General features: G+C 34.9%; 1 protein-coding gene across 1 annotated transcript in view; it reads left to right on the top strand.

The window, feature by feature from the left end:
• Positions 1-3,102: 3,102 nt before the first annotated feature.
• LOC149415951 (serine/threonine-protein kinase ULK3-like) overlaps positions 3,103-21,080 on the top strand; it is a 28,426-nt gene continuing 10,448 nt past the window's right edge. Inside the window, exons 1-6 of the mRNA XM_089642013.1 lie at positions 3,103-3,281; positions 8,658-8,809; positions 13,171-13,307; positions 14,446-14,533; positions 18,274-18,416; positions 18,650-18,747. Coding sequence (XP_089498139.1) covers positions 3,195-3,281; positions 8,658-8,809; positions 13,171-13,307; positions 14,446-14,533; positions 18,274-18,416; positions 18,650-18,747 — 705 coding nt within the window. The 5' untranslated portion in view covers positions 3,103-3,194. The remainder of the gene's footprint in view (positions 3,282-8,657; positions 8,810-13,170; positions 13,308-14,445; positions 14,534-18,273; positions 18,417-18,649; positions 18,748-21,080) is intronic.

Raw genomic sequence — 21,080 nt, 5'->3', positions numbered from 1 at the left:
GAATGATGGTAGATAGAAAAACGTACATTTTTTCCTTCGTAGTGTCGACCCATTTTTTAAATTTTTGACGATGCGGATACATTATGGGATGCGGATTTTGCGTAAATGTTTGTTTCGGAAACAATGGTGTGTATAATGTCTTTTGTAAAAAAAAGTTGGAAAAGTTGCAGTTCAAGATAATCATCCTCCAAATTAACATGTGCTTTTATTCCGGACTGGAAATCATCGAATTTGTGCAGTGTTGGAGTGAAGTTCGTATCATCCCATATCCTGGCTTCCTCCCGTCTCCGTTTAGCACTAGGTTGCGACTCTACTAAAACCGTTTCCTCGTCATCAGTAGAAGAATCATCGGAGAATAATGATAGATCGTCAATAGTTTCAATATTTTCCTCTTCATCATCACTGTTCATCAAAATGTTGGCGATTTCATCATCTCCTAAATCCATTTTGTGGAGGTTTTTGATGTTTTAGTACACTTTCAATCATAAAAATCACTGTCAGAGTAAAATCACCAAAAATGTCGTAATATCTGCTAACAAACACAAAACACAAATAATAATGATAAAAAACGTTCAAAACATATGAATCACATTGCTCAAGATATCACAAAACCACGAAAAAGTTATTTTAATATGGTTTTACGTATGGTTGGACCACAAGAAAAATTAAAAGTTTAAAAACTATGGAATTTACAGGTTGACACACTGCTATTTACTTCGCTACAAATTAACAATCACATTAAAACTATGGAATTTACAGGTTGACACACTGCTATTTACTTCGCTACAAACTAACAATCACATTAAAAACATAAAATACGTCAAATATGAGCTCTAAAGTACAGATATTCGAACAAAATATTAGAAATCCGCGAGAAAAACGTAAAAACACGTGCGCGCCGAAATCAATGGTTGAATATGTCTGTTTATGTCCAAACTTGCTCGTGTGACGTCACGCAAAATAAATAACGGCCGATATCTCTGTCGATAATGATGTAAAATATTTGAAAATGGTGTAAAGTTACAGGAATATGCCCATAGATGGCAATACAATGCAAATTTACAGGATCGAGGCGCGAAATTTAACTATGCAACGCCTGTCGCCCATAGACGTCCATACTCCTTTGGCGAAAGTTTGTACTGTCGTTCATTCGCGTCCATACTCCCGGAAAGGTTAAAAGACTACATTACATTGACTTTAATTCTACTCCGTATCTCATTACGTTGCACATATATTGTATTGAGTATTCCTTCGGTATCCCCAACTTTTTCAATAATTTAAACATTTGTAAACACTTCTGGCACTAATAACAACAAACTTTAAATTTTTCACCGATGTCAAACGAATACTTTTTGAGGTTTGCGGCACAAACATAATCAGGCTGAATTTTTATACATTAAGATGTTTCCGAACGTCCCAGACTATTTCCGAACAATCCAGAATGTTCTGAGGTATTTTGAAATGTTGTTGAATGCTCTCGAATACTCTTGAATGTTCTGGACTGTTCTAGAAATTTGTAGAGGGCGAAACTTCCAGCTCTTATATCTTCAAAAGCTCGCCCTTCAGGTAAAAACGGGAACCTTCTTCATGGATGAAGGATAGAGGGCTGCCACACCATATTACTCTCTTGGTCGTACCTAGCTTATGTTATAAAAGTTATAGTTATTCTTAGGAGATAGACATGTACCGTAGTGGACAGTTTTGTAGTCCTTTTTAAGATATACAATTCTGTACTACATTATTTTTATGTATCTCACAAGGTATAGCGAGCGTTAACAATGTAAGTGCCTGAAAACATTTTATTTACAACTTGATTACAAAACATTGACTTTTCTCTACTGTCTATAAATATAATATGAATGTATTATATACATAAACCTTCCGGAAGAAATTCTCTAAATGATAGTAAAAACCCTATCAAAATCTGTTGCTTGGTTTAGAAGAACTAAGCGCACAAACAGACAGACGCGGATAGCGACTTTATTTTATACTATTTGGAAATATTGATTAGCTGATTGTGGTAATGGAATATTATATAAATTTAAGATAAAAAACAATTCTATGAACATATTCGATTGATTGTGCTTATATAAATAATGATATAAGCATAATCTTGATTTTGTGTTGATCGTCGGGGGGTGCGCCTGTTCTCACATTGCCGGAGGATTGGGGGCGGAGCTACGAAATCCGAACTTCACTTCATATCTGCCCGGCAAATTTAAACCTGTGACAATGAGAACTTGGCTTTCTTGGTTGGTTGTTATTTCTCCATAAGACTGCATAACAATTACATCGAAGAAGGCACTTTGTCATAAAAATACAAGTAGTGCATTCAAGTTTAAATGATCTTAAGAGTTACTAGTGAAGTAGGCCTATCGTAAAGGAATATCAGGATAGGTCACGGATTAAACACAAATTTCTTCTACTTTGTGATTTTATTCGGAAAACCTAGAATATATAAGATTAAATAACAATTGTGAGGTCAGGCTTCTGGCAGAAAGCTTAAATAATACAAACATAACCTTCAAATATCAATACAAACTACCAGAGCTAGGTAAGTTGGAGGTTAGTAATAAAAAGTACAATAACCTATCAATAATGGTTTCGTAACCAGGAAGTAGAAGGTTAGGTTAGGTTAGGTTAGGTTAAAAAAAAATGGAATACAAATTAGTTTATAACGACCTCCATGTTTCGTTTCTTTCAACTCAAAATCTCCCTCATACTTGAGAGATTTTCGAACGTCAAACCACAGTCAAACTTCAAGACTTCAAACAAATTATTCAAAATCCAGTTGATTGTTGCCAGCCTTCGTGTACACTCGGCAAACTTCGTAGTTCCGAGCCGCTTTGAGCCTTCGTGTTCACTCGGCAAACTTCGTAGCTCCGCCCCCAATCCTCCGGCAATGTGAGAACAGGCGCACCCTTGATCGTCGACCGTCTTATCTATTGCAAGATATATATATATATAAACGTTGATGCGTAGACACCATATATTATTGTTTGACGTGCCTACCTATATTTATAATAATCCCGACATCTTTTATACTGCTAACTGGCAACACCATCAGTTTTCATTTCTGTCATTTCTGACAGCTCTGACAGTGACAGACGAAATTGTAAATCGTGATGTTGATAACTTGAATCTGTTTCAATTTTACTATTTATCTAATAAATTAATAACCGGATTCAACGAAAATGTCTTTCCCTAAGGTTGAGGGTTATATGGTAGTCGAAAAACTTGGGTCAGGATCATATTCCACTGTGTACAAAGCCTTCAACAAAGTAAGTCGTCATCAATATGTACATTTCATGGTATGACTTGACCTGACTGGTCCGCCTGATATTCCCCTTACACTAATAAGAGTTACAAACGTTTAATTATTCAATGACTGAAGATCTACAGTCTCTCTTTAATAACCAGAATGAGTTAATGATGAACTTCAATGATATCACTCGCTTGTACCTAGATTACATAAAGTTAGTAATAGATACACAGATGTAGCTGATCCAGGTACAAGAAATCTATACTATCATGTCTTTTCAGTCAATACTAATCTAAACTTATATAAGTTTTGCATGTATTTGTATTTCTTACTGTTGAGTGTTAATTTTTATATTATCTGATGTCGTTGTAAATAATCTATTGTTGAAATTAAATAACTATAAAAACATCTGTTAAAATTTGTGCGTACAGAAGTTTTAATTTACCAAACACATCTCGAAGAACATTTGTCACCAGGTTTTGCACAATTATGCACAAAAGTAACCGATATTTTATGACAGGTTCGCAGTGCTTGCACCATATATTATGTTACGTTAATTGGTAATTATTTTCTCTATTTTTTTAAACGCAGAGACGGTTTACACATAGTTCCCGTGAGCACTTAGTCCATAGGCCCATTATGCTATCTCCCATTTTACCTCAATCCTTTAACAACGACCTGGTCCCTTTAATAAAGTTCCCCAGGGTTGTCATTGGGTATGTGGCTATGTCTTCTGGTTCTACTGTATGTAGGGTTGCCAGCTCCCGTTTTCTGAATTAGAGGATTTGATACGATTTAATAAAAGACATATGATGAAAATAAAGGACATCAATATATTTTTTAATAAAATGCTGTTATGGTATCAGTAGTTACATTTATTAATAAAAAACAATATTCACAATGTTAATCGAAGCCAAGTAAGTAGTATGACCTTAATTAGTCATTTTGCATTTAAAGTAATAAATAAAGTTAAAACTTGGTATTACTTTTGGCTGCTCTAAGAGCTTCTTCGTTTTCTATAATGAAATTGTTTGCATTTCATGTTGAAGTTCGACTTTATTTGTAATTCTGCTTTTACAGTATCAATATTTATCTTATTTCGGTTTTTGGTCCACGTATCGTACACAAGGAAAAAATCCTTTCGGCTTGGGCATTAGAAACGGGGATGGAAAATACGTAATGTATTATTTTTAGCAGATTTTCATCTGTAGATTTGAGAATCTGAATCCAAATTTCAAGAACATTTTCACACTTCTTACCGTCTATAATTTTCGTCAGGAGAGGCTTTAATATACAGAACTCTTCATACAATGCATCAAGGTTAATATTAGGTATCTGTAGTTTTGATACCATGATGACAAAGTATTGTCCTCTATTGAAGATTTTAAATTAGAGGACAAGATCAATTTTTGGGTCTGAAATAGAGGACGTCCTTTAAAATAAAGGACGTCTGGCAACCCTAACTGTATGTCTCCCCAGGTATCTGAGCCTAGTTCCCAGCAGAGCAGGACATTGGCACCATAGGTGAATTGGAGTCTCTTCATCCTCTTCACATTTCCTGCATCTATTGGTGTTTTCCACTCTCATGTGTCTCCTGAGATGGCAGTGTCCTGTTAGTAGTCCTACCAGTTCCCTCAGCGAGTTTCTGTCCATATCGAGTAGTTTCTTGGTTCGTCTAGGGTCTGGTCCTTTGATGAGTACTTTGGATTGTCTCATTCCAGATGCCCTCTCCCATTCTTTGCGGTGTTGGGATTTGACCCACCTATCAATATGTAATTTAGTGTGGCAAGCTGCTACTCCTACGGCCGGCTAGGATCCTACAAGTGGTGATTTCGCCCCTTTCCTTGCTAGTTCGTCAGCCCAGATTAGGGTTATTTTATTGATGGTAGCGAGTCCTGCATTCCATCACCAGTCTGAAGTCGCATCGGTTACTTCCCAATGCCATTAGGGCTGCCTGGCTATCGGAACATATGCTTATGTTTTTATTCCTGTACCCAATATGTATATTCTCCTGTGCGCAGGCCAAGATGGCTTTCATCTCAGCTTGAAGCACAGTACAGTGTGTTTCTAGAGGTATACTGAGTTCCCTCTTGGATCCCTGCAGACAGACTCCGGCCCCTGTTCCTTTCTCCATCTTGGACCCATCTGTGAACCAGATTAGTTCCTGTTTTCTCTAACTTCTGCCCGCTTGTTTAGACAATTTTTTACCATCACTAACCACATTCAGTCTTCCTCTAACACCTGGTATACCAGCGAATCCGTAACGTAGTCCGCACTTGACTAGATTTTATGGTGTTTTGAACCTTAAAAAATGCTCTAAGCATACTTGAACAAATTTTATTCGCTTGGCAGGAATGTGTCTAGCTTTTCATTTTGTCACTTGCAAACATAGATATTTTATCTGTAAAAAGTGCATTGCAAATTATAATTTATTTTTATTGCATAGAACCAAAGATATTAGAAGAACGAGATGTGCTATGAGCAGTTCGTACTGAGTGGAATTGTTTTGCCGAGTGTCGCCGGTTTTGTTCACCAATACTACTGCACACCTTCGCTTACGCTAAGGCATCGCTAAGGTATCCGCACTAATACATAGAACAGATTTCTGTGCGTACACGTCCCGATACCGTTCAAAGTACCCTAATTAGGTAGTACTCCGGCTACGGTCCGGCGACCAACATAGCATATCTCGTTCTTCTAATATCTTTGCATAGAACGCTTATTTAGCTGGAAAATTTTATAAAATTCATGAAATTTTTATAATTTTTTCATTATGTAATATTTTTTTATAACATTAGAGAGAAAAAAAAACGTTTCTCATATATCTCGTAAGTTATTATGAAAATAGAATCAGCTTGCGCTCGGCGAATCAAGAATTCAAATCATGTATTTCACCGTAATACAAAATGTGCTAGCATATTTTTCAACCTTTAAGTGTCAGGCTGAGAGAATTATCTCTCAAAAGGACTCTAGGGGTTAACCTTTTGTTGTGTACATTAATAAACTAAAATAAAATTAATTGTTAACCACACAACGGAAATCTCTAACAAGGGTTTACAAATGTTGAAATTTATAACTAGGTTAACCTTTCCTTATCTGTGTTGTGTATTTACTACACATTACTTCTAATAACTTTAATAACTCTATAAATATAATAAATTCTGGGTTTAGATTTTAGGTATTCCTCCGTTATTCATTTATGCACTGCATTAAAAAATAATATTTTACATTGTTTTCAAATTCAATTAAAAATCAGTGTTTTTTGTTAAAAATCGGGATCAAATGCACCAATACAATCAACCGTGTGAGACTGCTACGCGAAGAGTGTGCGAGGAAATGACACGCTATTGATGTCCCGCTTTAGTTCGCTATGCGGGAACATGAGAAATCCACACGTCCGCAGTTGTATTTCGATTTAGACCATCGATACCTACGACCGCATAGCTATGTGTGTGCCAGCCGCCATCCGAGTGGTTTATTTATGCGCCAGCCAGTCGGTCGCGGACCGTTGGATGTGGACTCCTCGCACGTTTTTTTAGCATCTGCCGATGGTTTTTTCATGTTTTCAGCAATTAAATTACAATTATTATCACTTTTGATATAGAATATAATAAACACAAGCGATTAGATATGAATATTCATATTTTTCCCATATTAAATCACTTATTTAGAGAAGTTTATTGACTACACAGCACCGGAATGCGTGGATTTTTTTTAGCACAGTAAGAGAAAGTTAACTAGAAATTTATTTATTTATTTTGTAAGAAACAAACAGCTTTTATATAATATACAATGATAGATATAAATATACAAGTTAACTGAAGTCAAGCCACAGAAGTTTCTTATGTTAAAGTGCATTAAAAATGAAGTTTTAGTATCTTAAAATTAATTTAGTGTTAAAGGAAGGGGAGAGGAAGGGGAAAATAGGAAGAGGATAGGAGATGCTGCCGATACATTCCATACTCTTATATTAATAATCGATCGTACGCATTATTTCATATTGATATTTCTTTAGGTTATTACCAAAAATGTCAATGCTGTAAAATTTTGTATTATATTGTGCACATATACGAAGAATTGGGGAATTTTTTCGAATGTTTGTTCTTCACGAGGGTAGATAAAATAAATCAGATTGTTGGGTTGATCTAGACGGAATATGAAGATTATTAAATTGGTAAGTTCTGGTGAGTCCAGACCATTATTTAGGATTTTAAATAATAAGATTTGATCAAAAATTAGACGTCGTGTTTGGAGGGAGTTAAAATTATGAAATTTAATCGATTCGGTATAATTTGAGAAGTGTAAGTTTAGTTTATAATTTATGTGTTTAAAATTTTTTTTTTAATTCTTTCTATTCTTTCGATATGGGCTTGGTATAAAGGAGTCCAGATCGGTGTACAGTGTTCCAGGTGCGGGCGAATATATGAGGTGTAAAGGGAATATAGAGTGTTTATGTTGTGGAAGGGTTTTGCTATGCGAATTATAAATCCCAGCATTTTATTGGCTTTGTTAATGATGTCATCAGTGTGTTGAATAAAGTTTAATTTAACATCCAGTGTTACCCCAAGGTCCCTGATATATTTTACTTCATTGATGTGTGTGCCGTTTAGTGTGTATACAAAAGATATTTTATTTTTATTACATGTAAATGTTAATTTATTGCATTTTGCGATGTTAATAACAAGTTTGTTTAATTCGCAATAGACAAAGAATTTCAACAATATTAAGTGTATTAAACTGTTATACTTGTTAGAAGTCAACTTGAGTACAATTCTCCTGTCTGGAACCCACATTATAATATTCATGTACAAGCTATTTAACAGAATACTAAATAAAATCTTACGTTTTCTATGTTTTAAAATGGATATTCCAGCAATCAAATGAATATGCTTAAATTATCGGACGTTGGAATTTATAAGTATTTCTATATAAAATTCTAATTGTCGCATCTGATGGTCCGGAATTGCTTGCAATGATAATACTAGAAGTCGAGATTTATTTCAGTGTCGTACTAACTACCATACGTATTCCCCATAGCCCAGAATACTTATGGAGGGAAATAATTATACCGAGTCAGTGGACGTCTTTAATTTATCACTTAACAAATACAAAAGATTGTTACTAAGACAGTTTAGTTATCTGTATAAATAAAAATTTTAATGATCGCTTGTTAAAAATCATATATCTCCAAAAGCGCTACACCGATTGCTTTGAAATTTTGTCACAACGTTGCATTTGAATGCGCGTGTGTTTTTATAAACCTATATTATATATATGTCACCTGTGACAGCTAGTGTATAATAAATATTTACTTTGTTAATATATACTTTTTACTATTGTATAAAGGTACATTTAAAAGAAAAAATCTTGTAATAATATTTTCTGTTTTTCACAGGACGGAAAGAGGGACTGTGCCGCTATAAAATGTATTGAACGTTCCATTATGAAAGGTTCCGCAGTAGAAAACCTGATTACAGAAATCCGACTCCTTAAAACTTTGAATCATCCGCACATCGTCAAGATGAAGGACTTCCAATGGGACGAAAGGTAACTATATTTGCTTCAACTAACCAATAACTACAGGCCTCTGACATATTGACCTTTATATTTTTTAACCTTTCCATTACTGTGCTAAAAACATCCACGCGTTCCGGTGCTGTGTAGTCAATACACATCTCAAAATAAGCGATTTAATATCGGAAAAATATGAATATTCATAGCTAATATGTATTCAGGTGAAACATGCTATGGCCTCACAATGGGAATTGAGAGCATAAAGTAATTATTTATTTATTTATTTATTTATTTAATATCAACGGTATAAATATACCATAAACAATGATAACATGTCACAGTTAAAATCGTAAAAATATTTTTAAAAAAGAATTACAAATATATGTGGCATTTGATTGTGAAATGACATTAGAGAGTAAGTAAACAAGAGATACAAGTACATAAGTTTCTATAGTGCAAATAAGGTAGAATTAGATTTAATTAATATTGATTGAAAAGATTTGATAGCATAGCCCTCTTGTACCTACCTTGCGTGCAGTTAAATAGATCTGCCACATCTGCGTATCTATTAACTTCATGCAACCTAGGTACAAGCGAGTGTTTGGAATACTCAGTCCTGATATTGTTGCATTTAAACAAAATTTTAGATCGAGTAGCTCTCGTGGGTATATGAAATTCAATGAGGTTAATTAAATCTGGACTGTCTATACTACCATTTACAATTTTGAACATAAATATTAAGTCGGATATAATTCTTCGATCTGAGAGTTTTAATAAATTTAGATTTTTCATCAAGTAATTATAATTTATATTTTCAATGGGAATACCGAGTTTAAAATTAATGTGTCTTAGGAATTTATGTTGAATTTTTTCGATTGAATCTGAATGTAATTTGTAGTGGGGGGACCAGATCGAGGAGTTATATTCGACTTGACTACGAACCAGGGATGTATACAAAATTTTTAATGTTGAAATATTCTTGAAACCTCTGGAATTTCGAAGAATGAAGCCTAGCATTTTCATTCCTTTATTATTAATATTATTTATATGCGATATAAAGTTTAATTTAGAGTTTAATTTAGAGTCGAAAGTTATCCCCAGGTCATTAATTTCTCCGACAGAGGTAAGGATTGAGTTATTGAGTTTATATGAATGAATAATTGGTTGATTTATTCTGTAAAATTTAATTGAATAACACTTATTTATGTTCAGATGAAGTTTGTTAAGAGAACACCAATTAATTAACCTGTTCAAATTATTTTGTAGACAGATACAATCTTCAGCGCTTTTGATTATTTTAAATATTTTTAAATCATCTGCGAAAAGTAACGTATTAATATCTTCATCAAATATATTTACAATATCATTTATGAACAGTAAAAATAATATTGGGCCTAAATGAGACCCCTGTGGTACACCACTGGTAGCTATAAATTGATTGGAAATGAACAAATTGATTTTTACAAGTAAAACTCTATTAGTTAGATAGCTAGCAAACCATTCTAAAAGTTTTCCGTCAATACCGAGCTTACGTAGTTTGATCAGGAGAATTTTATGGCATACTTTATCAAAGGCCTTGATAAAGTCCGTATATATGGAATCGACTTGAGTTCTGTTAGCTAATGCGTTTGATATATAGTTTTCATATAACGAGAGATTTGTCAGAGTTGATCTACCTGACAAAAATCCGTGTTGATTCGGAACAATGAGATGGTTAATACATGGTGAAATTTTATCAAGTAATAGTTTTTCAAAAAGTTTAGGAATTACAGATAGCTTACATATTGGTCTATAGTTAGTAACATCACTTTTATTACCCTTTTTAAATATAGGAGTTAGATAACAACGTTTCCAAATATCAGGGAAGCACCCTGTGTCAAGGGATTGATTAAACAATAGAAAAATCGGCTCAGCCAGTGAAGTAATGCAATTTATCAGGATATTGGGATGTACATTATCAGGTCCAGCCTTTTTGTTTTTGTCTAAGGATTTGATTTTACTTATAACGTCGTTTATGTTGATGTGTATGGCAGGGATATGTATGCTCTCGTTAAGCGACGAAGGTGGTATATAATTGTCTGGGATATCTTCGTCATAGACGCTTTTAAAATAATCAGCAAAATAGTTAACTTTTACATTCATGTCAGTACTACTCTTTTCTTTGAAGTGCATTGAAAGGGGTAAACCTTGTTTGTTTTTTCTAAGAGAGTTAACGTGAGTGAAAAAGTTTTGTATATTAGAAGGTATAGAGTTTTCGATTCCATTTATATAATTGAAATATGAATTTCTTGATAGTTTTTTCCACACCTTCTAGTACAGTGACACGGAGAGCACACTCAATTTTACGCTTAACACAATTTAATATTTTACAGTATTTTTAAACAGTGAAACTAACAATTTAACGAGTCATTGAGAGACTGCAAGTTTAAGGAAGTCGGAGAGCAATCCTGCTGGTTCCTAAATTCATAACTGAGTGAGCATTGTCAATATAATTAAAAGTCAAAACATTAAGTATTATTGTCACCCAAACTACTACCGCGCGGCTGGGTCCCTAGTATCTACTTCAAATCACTCCACCTTAAATACAGGCTGACCCATCCTCCATTTTTCCAAAAAAAAAAAAATTTAAGTTAATAAAATGGATTCCCAAGGATTCATCAATCTGGCGAGAAACGCGGTTGAGGCTCTCACTGAATTAATAATTGACCCAACAAGCAAATTAAACAAAGATCAAATTGCAAAAATGGTACCAAAAACAAATGCTATTCTCGGAACCATTGCTCAAATGGCTGCCAAAATGGCAGCACTCGAGGGTGAGCTGTCAGCTTTTAAAGCATTATCCAATAAACCTAACTCAGTAGTATCTACTTGTGAAGCAGCCGACGAACTCGAAGAAAGAAAAAAAAGAGCAAATAATCTAATAATCATAAATATTCCTGAAAGCTCTAAGATCAACCAAATAGAAAAAATACAAGATGACAAAATACAAATTACAAATATCTTGAATAAGATTGATAGTAACATTGAAATTAACTCTATCAACACTTTACGCCTTGGAGCAGTGAGGCCGGATAAACCTAGGCCCGTTAAGGTTATTCTAAAGAACTCCACTGAAGCAATAAATATCCTCAGGAGAAAGAACTTTTATCTGACCAACTCCACTGTTAAAATCTTTTCCGACCAAACACCGAACCAACGAAAATTCTTGTCGGACCTCCGCCAAGAATTGGAAACTCGGATAAAGGGAGGAGAAGTTGGGTTAACAATAAAATATATGAATAACAAGCCCACAATAATAAGGTCAACTTCAAAAAACTCAAACACATCATCGGATACGGCCAAAATATCCGAGGCTGCCGTACCAAACTCATAGAGCTACAAACTACTCTTCCACTACTCCAACACATTGAAGTTTTTCTTCTTACCGAAACTTGGCTTGATCCTGATATTCACACCGAGGAACTTGGATTTTCATCTTACAACACCTACCGCCTTGACAGAAATCCAGCCACTAGTACTAAAACCAGAGGAGGAGGAGTTCTTATATCCGTTACAAAATTACTGCCATCCACTCGATTAATTTGTAAACATCTGGACGTGGAACAGGTATTCGTTTTACTAAAAACTAAATCAGGCAAAATTCTACTGGGATGTGTCTACATTCCTCCTGGATCCAATATCACAGTCTACAGAAACCACATAGATGACCTCGAAACCTTTAAAAATAAATACCCTGATGCCAGAACAATTTTATTTGGTGACTATAATACCCCTTGCATTGATTGGATGAATAAGGACTCTTATAATAACTTAAGCCTACCAGAAAATGCCCGCGAAATAATAGATATGACGAACTTACTCTCTCTACATCAAGTCAATCAAGTCTACAATACCAATAATCGGCTGCTGGATTTAGTATTCTGCAGTGATACCTCAGTCCATATTGCTAAATCAGTTGACGAGCTTCTCCCCCTAGACTGCCACCACCCCGCCCTAAGCTTAACCATCACTACTAATAACTCACCAGATGACACAACTGTTCTTCCTAATCTAACTTATAATTTCTCCAAAGCTGACTACTCTAACATGAATCAATATCTTGCAAATGAAGACTGGTCATTTCTTCACCATAATAATACTATTAACTATAATCTTGAATTATTTTACAAAATTATTAATAAGGCCATTGAAAGCTTTGTACCACTTTCACACTTCAAGGAAGCGAAGTTCCCAAAATGGTTCAGTGGCGAGCTAATTAACCTAGTTATCTGTAAAAAAATTGCACACAAAAACTTTAAAGAATCGAACTCTCTTATCGACTACAAGATATTTCACAACTATAGAACTCAATGTAAAAAACTATCAACTGTAATGATTTTTTTTTTTTTTTCTAGATATGTTTACATTATTATGGAATTTTGTAACTACGGGGACCTCTCCAAGTACCTCAAGAAAAATGTGGTTCCAGAATATTTATGCAAAAAGCTACTGAGACAGCTCGCTTTGGCACTTCAAGAAATGCGACAACGAGGTGAGAATCTTTTATTTCTTTGGCAAACTCGTAACGGGTTCAAAGCTTGTCTGAGACAGACTATCTCTTTTTATACTGCGGTGAGATATTTATATGATTTTAGCAGTATTAGAAAGAAGCAACACAGTGCTTTGTATTTGTATCTAAAAGTTTATCATCCACTTCATAATAATTTTAATAAATTTAAAAAAAAAAATTGCGAATAATTTGTCAAAGCTTGTGATTTTTTTAATAATTATTTTTATATCAATCCAATAAAAAGTGAAATTACAATAACCTTTATAATATGTTTGGATAATAAAATATATTTTTAGTTTCATATAAAGTAGTATTTTTATAGTTTATAGGAAGAAAAAAAATCAGTAAGCAACAAAATATTTGCCTATTTTTGAAATAATAATTTTAATATTTTTAATTGCATATCTCCTTATAAAATAATAAAATTTGAAAGAGTCTTAATTTTGCTTTCAAAAAATGTATTTAATTTTTGTATACATTCAAAAACAGCGAATCTATTTGAAAATTAATGCCATCCGGGAATATTTTTAAATATTTCCAAATTCTCAAAATAAAATTATTTACTCAGGGGCCCTGAGGAAAATAATTTTCCTCGGGGCTCATGTCATCTCTCGAGATGCTGTGTGGAGGGTCTTTTGAAGAGATGAAGGAGTGAACGTGGATCTTGAAGAGACTCATGTTGTAGGAGGGAGGAAACACAGAGGCCGGCAAATCGTTCCACAGCCGAGCTGTCGAACTCTGAAGTTATCCATTCTCATGTGACAAATGTTAACCGTGTAAATTTGTTGGGCGCGCTTTTGGCGTGTTTCCCGAATAAATTACGCTAGTTCCTCAGAGTATCTTCCATTGTAATACCGGTAGAATAAGAACAGCATATCTACCTGACTCCAAAGTGCTCCAGAGATCGCAATCCGCTTGTAAAGATAGCGGAATCTATCAAACGGACCACCCGTTTCTGCAGAGAATCATGGTGTTTTTCAGGTATTTTGGGGCTCCAGACCAGAGATGGCTGCCATATTCAACAGCACTTGCGATTTGTACAGAGTCAGCAGTTGTGTACTATCTACAGTATCTGCGGACCCTGTACAGCTACAAATCATTGTTTCCTTGTTTGTTCCAGGAATTGTGCATATGGATTTGAAACCGCAAAACCTGCTGCTACATAAATCTGTCACTGAAGAGATCATACTAAAAGTTGGAGACTTTGGGTAAATCCTATTCACTGACATTACAATTAATAGACCTGCAATAATGCTAAATTTGTATACCATTTAAAAAAAATTAAAAAAATGTATGTGACACTTCGCAAGCCCCTGACTGTACAGTGCAACGAAGTCATGGGAACTATATCCCCACTCGGTGTGAAATACGCCATAACCAAGACTCTCATCATCACTTTTGGCTCTACAACCCCTGGTGGGTCTTGCTTGGCCTCCTCAAGAGTCTTCCTCCACTCATCTCGGTCCCGCGCCAGCTCTCTCCAGTTTCGAAGCTCCAAGGCAGACAAATCTTTGAGGACGTTGTCGCTCCATCTTAACCTTGGCCTTCCCAGGCTCCTTCTCCCTATCGGTCTTGAGCTCAGCAGGGACTTTGGTTCTTGATGCTCGGTCATTCTCTCCACATGACCTAGCCACCGAAGTCTTCCCAGTGACATGAACTTTGTGACGTTTAGCTCCTTAGACAGAGTATAGAGCTCATTGTTATAACGTCTGCGCCAAAATCCATTTTCTAGAACCGGTCCCAAGATGCGCCTCAAAATTTTCCTTTCAAAAACGTCCAGTGCTCGCTCATTCTTCTTAGTTAGAACCCACGTCTCGGCTGCGTACGTAAGCACTGGTCTAATTAGTGTTTTGTACACTAATACCTTGGTGGTTCTGGAAAACAGTCTGGATTTTATTTGTCTTTGTAGGCGGAAATAGCAGCGGTTGACCAACCAAGACTCTATATTTTATTAAATGAATCTATCTCAGGGCGTGTACAAGGTACCATGAATCGGTTGTAAATTGATGACAAATTGCAAAGCATTTACTATGTGACATGTGACATTATTAACGTGAAGTACTAACCTTAAAAGAAATAGTCGAGCGCCATGTGTGTTATATGATTGACATCACAAATTATAAATATAACTAGAATTTAGATAGTTAATTATTATAAGCAATAATTAGTTGCCTATAATATCAATACAAATTGAAAATATCTCCCGAGTAAAAATAAATGCCGCCGCCGGGAATTGAACCCGCGCCTTCTGATGTTCGGTCAGGTGCTCTGGACCACTGAGCTATTTCGGCTTATTCCTACCAAATAATTCAATATGTACTAGTACTTTAATCAACAATTACTGCTTATTATATAGATACTTAGATGGATACCTCACATCAAACAAATCACAAATAAACTTCTCAAAACAATACACATTTTCCTAAACATAAGAAACATATATAAAATAAAACAATTGAAAACAATATATTTTGCACTCTGCCAATCAATAATAGAATATGGAATTATTGCTTGGGGAGGAGCAGCAAACTCGGCTATCAATTACATAGAAACCGCACAGAAAACGATCTTAAAGGTAATACTCAATAAACATAGACTGACTGATACAGACCAAATATTCAACAGCTGTGACGTACTAGATATACGCCAATTATGCCTTAAAACACTACTAAACTACATTTTTGACAAAAAACAATAATTATCAACATACACAAAATAACACTAACAGACCAGTTAGACAAGCGTACAAAGAAAACATAAAAACTCCGACAGTAAATTCAAGCTTTGGACAAAGACACTACCAATACCATGCTATAAAAGCTTTCAACAGTGTAAAACTTGAAATTAAAATTGAGGAAAATAAAAATAAATTCACACACAAAATTACAAAATGGATTAAAGAACAAAAAATGTCATAGCATAAAATAAAAATAAAACCTACGCGTAACACACAAAACCAATATAAACACACATCACCCACAAACACTCAAGATTATTTTCATTGCATTATTTTTTTAATTTTAAATGTATTATTATGTATTTCGTATTTTTAATTTTAAATGTATTATTTTTTTTTAAATGTATTATTTTCTCTTTAAATGTAATATGTACATTATATTTTCATATTATAAAATGAAGGCCTCAGCACGGGCAAGCCACCCAGTGAGGCTTACATTACTGGAAAACATAAATTGTAAAAAATAATGTACCAAATAAAATAAAATAAATAAATATATTTTTTCCACCTGTAAACAACCAACTTTTGTAGGAAAGGCTTTGTTAGTGCTGAATATCCCACTAGATGGCGTCGAGACATATTATATCTACATTTGTTGGTGAAATATGTTAACTTGTCAGATATTATTAATTTATTATCGTTTGTGCTATGCATAAAAACCTTGTCTTATAAACGTTAGTTAACATAAAAAAATTGAATTTAGATAACTAGATAATTCCTTTTACGTGTCTACTGAAGATTCACCTGTTAGTCCTTCTCAGGATTCACTTCAACCGTAGCTTGTGCGCTGAGCACTGACTTGTTCAGTTACCGGCCGGTGCCGCTGCTACACTCTCGCTGAAGTAAGGCGCTCGATGAAGTCAACATACAACAATATCAGTAACTATTAGAGTCAACATTCCAATTAGCGGGGTAGCAAGTATAACTGCTACAAGCATTGTGAGGGAGATTAGGTTAGGGTTGTCGGAAGCGATTTATTATTGCGGGTCTTAAAGATTATATGAAGGGGTAAGAACAGATAGCACATTTCATACATATAACGCAGGGGTAGGCAGAGAGGACGGACCGCCAAACAACTCGATCTTGGCACACACTCCTTGCCTCATTCATATTCACTCTTGACATGGCCCGACGCAAGTATCTGATTCACTCGATTGTGCCATGTATTCCTCGGGCGTCCCCGATCTCTGCTACCATTCGCATTTGCGTCATATATTCTCCTTGCACTCCTTTATTCGTTCATTCGCTCTACATGCCCAAACCATCTAAGCTTCCCTTTGTTAATCTTGCATCAGCCTTGCACTCATTGTGGATCTCCACATTTCTCACACGATCATACATGGTTTTACCAGAGGCGGTTCCTTGGTACGTGCATTTGTGCATTGCACTGCTTGTCTTCAATCTCCACATAACAAATTACAACGACATCTGTGCCCCAGTGATCGATGTAAGAAATTCGTTATTCCCGTCAGGTCATTATTTGAGCTGTCTTCTAGTAAAAAAATCCCGCGCAAGAGCAAGCGGTCGCGCATACCCCGATATGCACAGAACCAACTTTTACCATACTACTAAAACAGCATCGGGCGGTATCGAGACAGCCCGAAGTAGCCGAAACGGTGACATGAGCGAGACAGATTACACTCTTAACGTCAAATTACGTGTTAGAGCAGTGCAGATACATAACCCATTCCGTGCATTATCGGCGTGCAAGTGCTTTGACGGCGAGTGAATTTTGCATCACTTTGATCATGCGTAATCCAATGCGTTTGGAATGGATTCGCTTAGAAATACTAATTTTCAATGTTAACGCAACAACATTAACACATTGGAACTCGTTCGCGGTGAAATCAAACGGTTTCGCTATATTTTCAACGATGAATTGAGTGTCCTTTATTTTCGAGATAATTTTGTATTATTTAATCAGTTATTTTACAAGTACAACTTAGAAGATAGAATGAATTGCAGTAGGTGTTCCCATTCATTAATTTGCTCCACCTAAATTACAGACTAGGTACATTTTAAAAGTGAAATGCACTGCTGGTAATAACAGTCACGGGCCGCGTCTGGGTTTTACCACATACGTCTCAGGGATCTCATTTCAACATATTAATCTAAGTGAAACAGCCCAACCTTAGTAAATCAGGGCTGTCTATAATACCAAAACTGTCCATATATATATTTTTTTAATGCAATATTTATTTCTCGTTCTAGTTTTGCGCAGTATATGTCAGATGAATCGCGCATGAACTCGTTGCGCGGATCCCCTCTGTACATGGCGCCGGAAATATTCCTTGGCTGTACACTTGGCGCCACTTCTACAGGATATGATGCGAAGGTGGACTTGTGGAGCGTTGGTACGATGCACTCTTTAAAACTATTTTATTTTCTGTGTCTTGTTCTCTTTCACGTTTCGTTTAGATTTGTTTGTATTATCTTCTTCAATGATAAATATAAACTTCAATTATAATCTGCCGCCTTCACTAATATTTGGACACTCGTCCGGTTTTCGATGCAGGGGATTATATAGATAGTATTGTATTTCATTCGTTTGAAAGCACTTTGAGACAATTAATATTATTTTTTCTAGGTGTTATACTATTTGAGTGTTTGTTTGGAAAAGCTCCCTACAGCTCTAACAGTTATAAACTTCTGGAAGAAAAAATTAGAAGTCAGCAGAAAATTGAGGTAAGATTGCATTGTCAGTACCTTAAATATTTATTTCTTTTCTCTAAATAGTATAAAATATAGTCGCTATCCGCGTCTGTCTGTTTGTGCGCTTATTTCTTCTAAACTAAGCAACAGATTTTGATAGAGTTTTCACTATCATTTAGAGAATTTCTTCGCGAAGGTTTACATATATAAAACATGCATATTATGTTTATAGAAAGTAGAGAAAAGTCGATGTTTTGTAATCAAGTCGTAAAGAAAATATTTTCAGGCGCTTACATTGTTAACGATGTCTATACCTTATGAGATACATCAATATAATGTACTGCAGAATTGTATATCTTAAAAAGGACTACAAAACTGTTCACTACGTTATACAGGGTTTTCCAATAAGAGGTGTTATTTTGATATTCAATCGTAAAAGATCAATGGTTTCGTTGCTTGTGTGGCACGTAGCGCCGTCTTGTTGAAAGTAAACGTTGTCCAGATCAATACCATCTAATTCCGGCTATAAAAAATCATTAATCATCTCTCGATAGCGCAATCCATTCACCGTAACTGTTGCTCCAGCCTCATTTTCAAAAAAGTAAGGTTCAATGACTCCGCCGGACCATAAACCCCACCAAACAGTCACACGTTGAGGATAGAGAGGCTTTTGAACAAGAACTCTTGGGTTTTACGAACACCAGATGCGACAATTTTGCTTGTTGACGAAGCCACCGAGGTGGAAATGGGCCTCATCACTCAAGATGATTTGCATTTGATTCACTAAAGTGAATTTTAATAATCTCAATGCGTTGTTGAAGCGTGAATCAATCCATTTTTATTAATGGCGTAGTTTCTACTTGTCAAATGTCAAAAAATGACAGCTTCAAAAGTTACATTTACCGAAATAGCGGGCTATTCAAAATAACACCTCTTATTGAAAAACCCGTTATTTATATATATATAAACCTTCCGGAAGAAATTTTCTAAATGATAGTGAAAACTCTATCAAAATCCGTTGCGTAGTTTAGAAGAACTAAGCGCTCATACGCTAAGACTTAATTTAAAGTACAATAGAGGTACAGAATAATTGTCATTATACAATTTAATCACTATTGTGGTTGCAAAATGTGTGTGAATCAGTTTCTGGTGGACTGTTATCGATATTTTTTAATCTTTCAAATTGACACAACTACTTGAGAAGCTGGTTAATTTGTTCACTGCACAGGTTTTCTTAATAGAGTGGCAGTTGTCACTGATCTAGATATTCCAAACTGTCAGACAGGGACAGGTAATTGGGTAGGAGGAATGCAGGAACATATGTTGCATCAACAACTATTATTTTATTTATTTATTTTACGCCTATCAAGGCTTTTACATACATTATAACAATATTTAAGAAATTATAGTAATAAATAATGCAGGAAATTACTGTTTAAAACACATATAAAAAAATATTGTTGAATTTGATCCACACAGTATGTAGGTACAAAATAAAAATATAAAAAATCCAAAATAATTTTTTCTTTCAGCTGACAAAATACTGTTAACGTGAAAAATACTGTAATACTGTTACTTTAAATAGCTTTATCAAAATATTCCCCTACTTGATGAAAAAAACTTCAATAAGGTATGCTTATACAGGGTGTATCGGCACGTACCCGACAACCTTTCACCTTAGCATATTTGGAGTAAAAAATCTTATGTGCACTTTGCTGTCCGGTAACGTTTTTTTTTAATAAAAAATTTACTATTCATATTTTCACCACATGTCACCACTGTTTTATCCTTTGTCAAAGTTTGAAAACCCATCTGGCCATATTTTATTCGAATTCCGTTGAATAATGCATGTGTGTACCTATATTGGCGCACTTTTACAATCACAACGAAATGGCACGGCACCATTTGTCTAATTTTTAACTATTATTATTTAGTGTGTGCGAAAGAGCGAAGACGCTTTTCGACATACTTGCTTATAACAGCTGTTTAACACGAAAAGCAATGCCAATGACAGTGATGTAGTGTGGAAATTTTTAATTTTTTTGTTTTTAATTGAAAAAAAAATGCTACCGGACAGCAAAGTGCCAATAACATTTTTTACTCCAAATGTGCTAAGGAATAGCTGGTTAAAGTTTGTCGGGTTAGTGCCGATACACCCTGTATAATGAAATTGATGTACTAAATATATATCAACAACATCGGAGTATTTGTTTCCTAGCTGTTGAATCCGTCGCATAGGAGTGTGATATTGGGACGTTGATATAGAATTGCTACAATAATATGGTAGGTACTGTCTTGTAACCGACCTGCTTGGAGTATGAAAAGAGATTATATATAATAAATCAGGGGAATCAAACATTGAATTA

Source organism: Hesperophylax consimilis, chromosome 17 (assembly GCF_061612785.1).
Source record: "Hesperophylax consimilis isolate HC1 chromosome 17, BYU_Hcon_1.0, whole genome shotgun sequence".
NCBI lineage: Eukaryota > Metazoa > Arthropoda > Insecta > Trichoptera > Limnephilidae > Hesperophylax > Hesperophylax consimilis.
The sequence above is the reverse complement of the archived record's forward strand: the minus strand, read 5'-3'. Positions and strand labels throughout refer to the sequence as shown.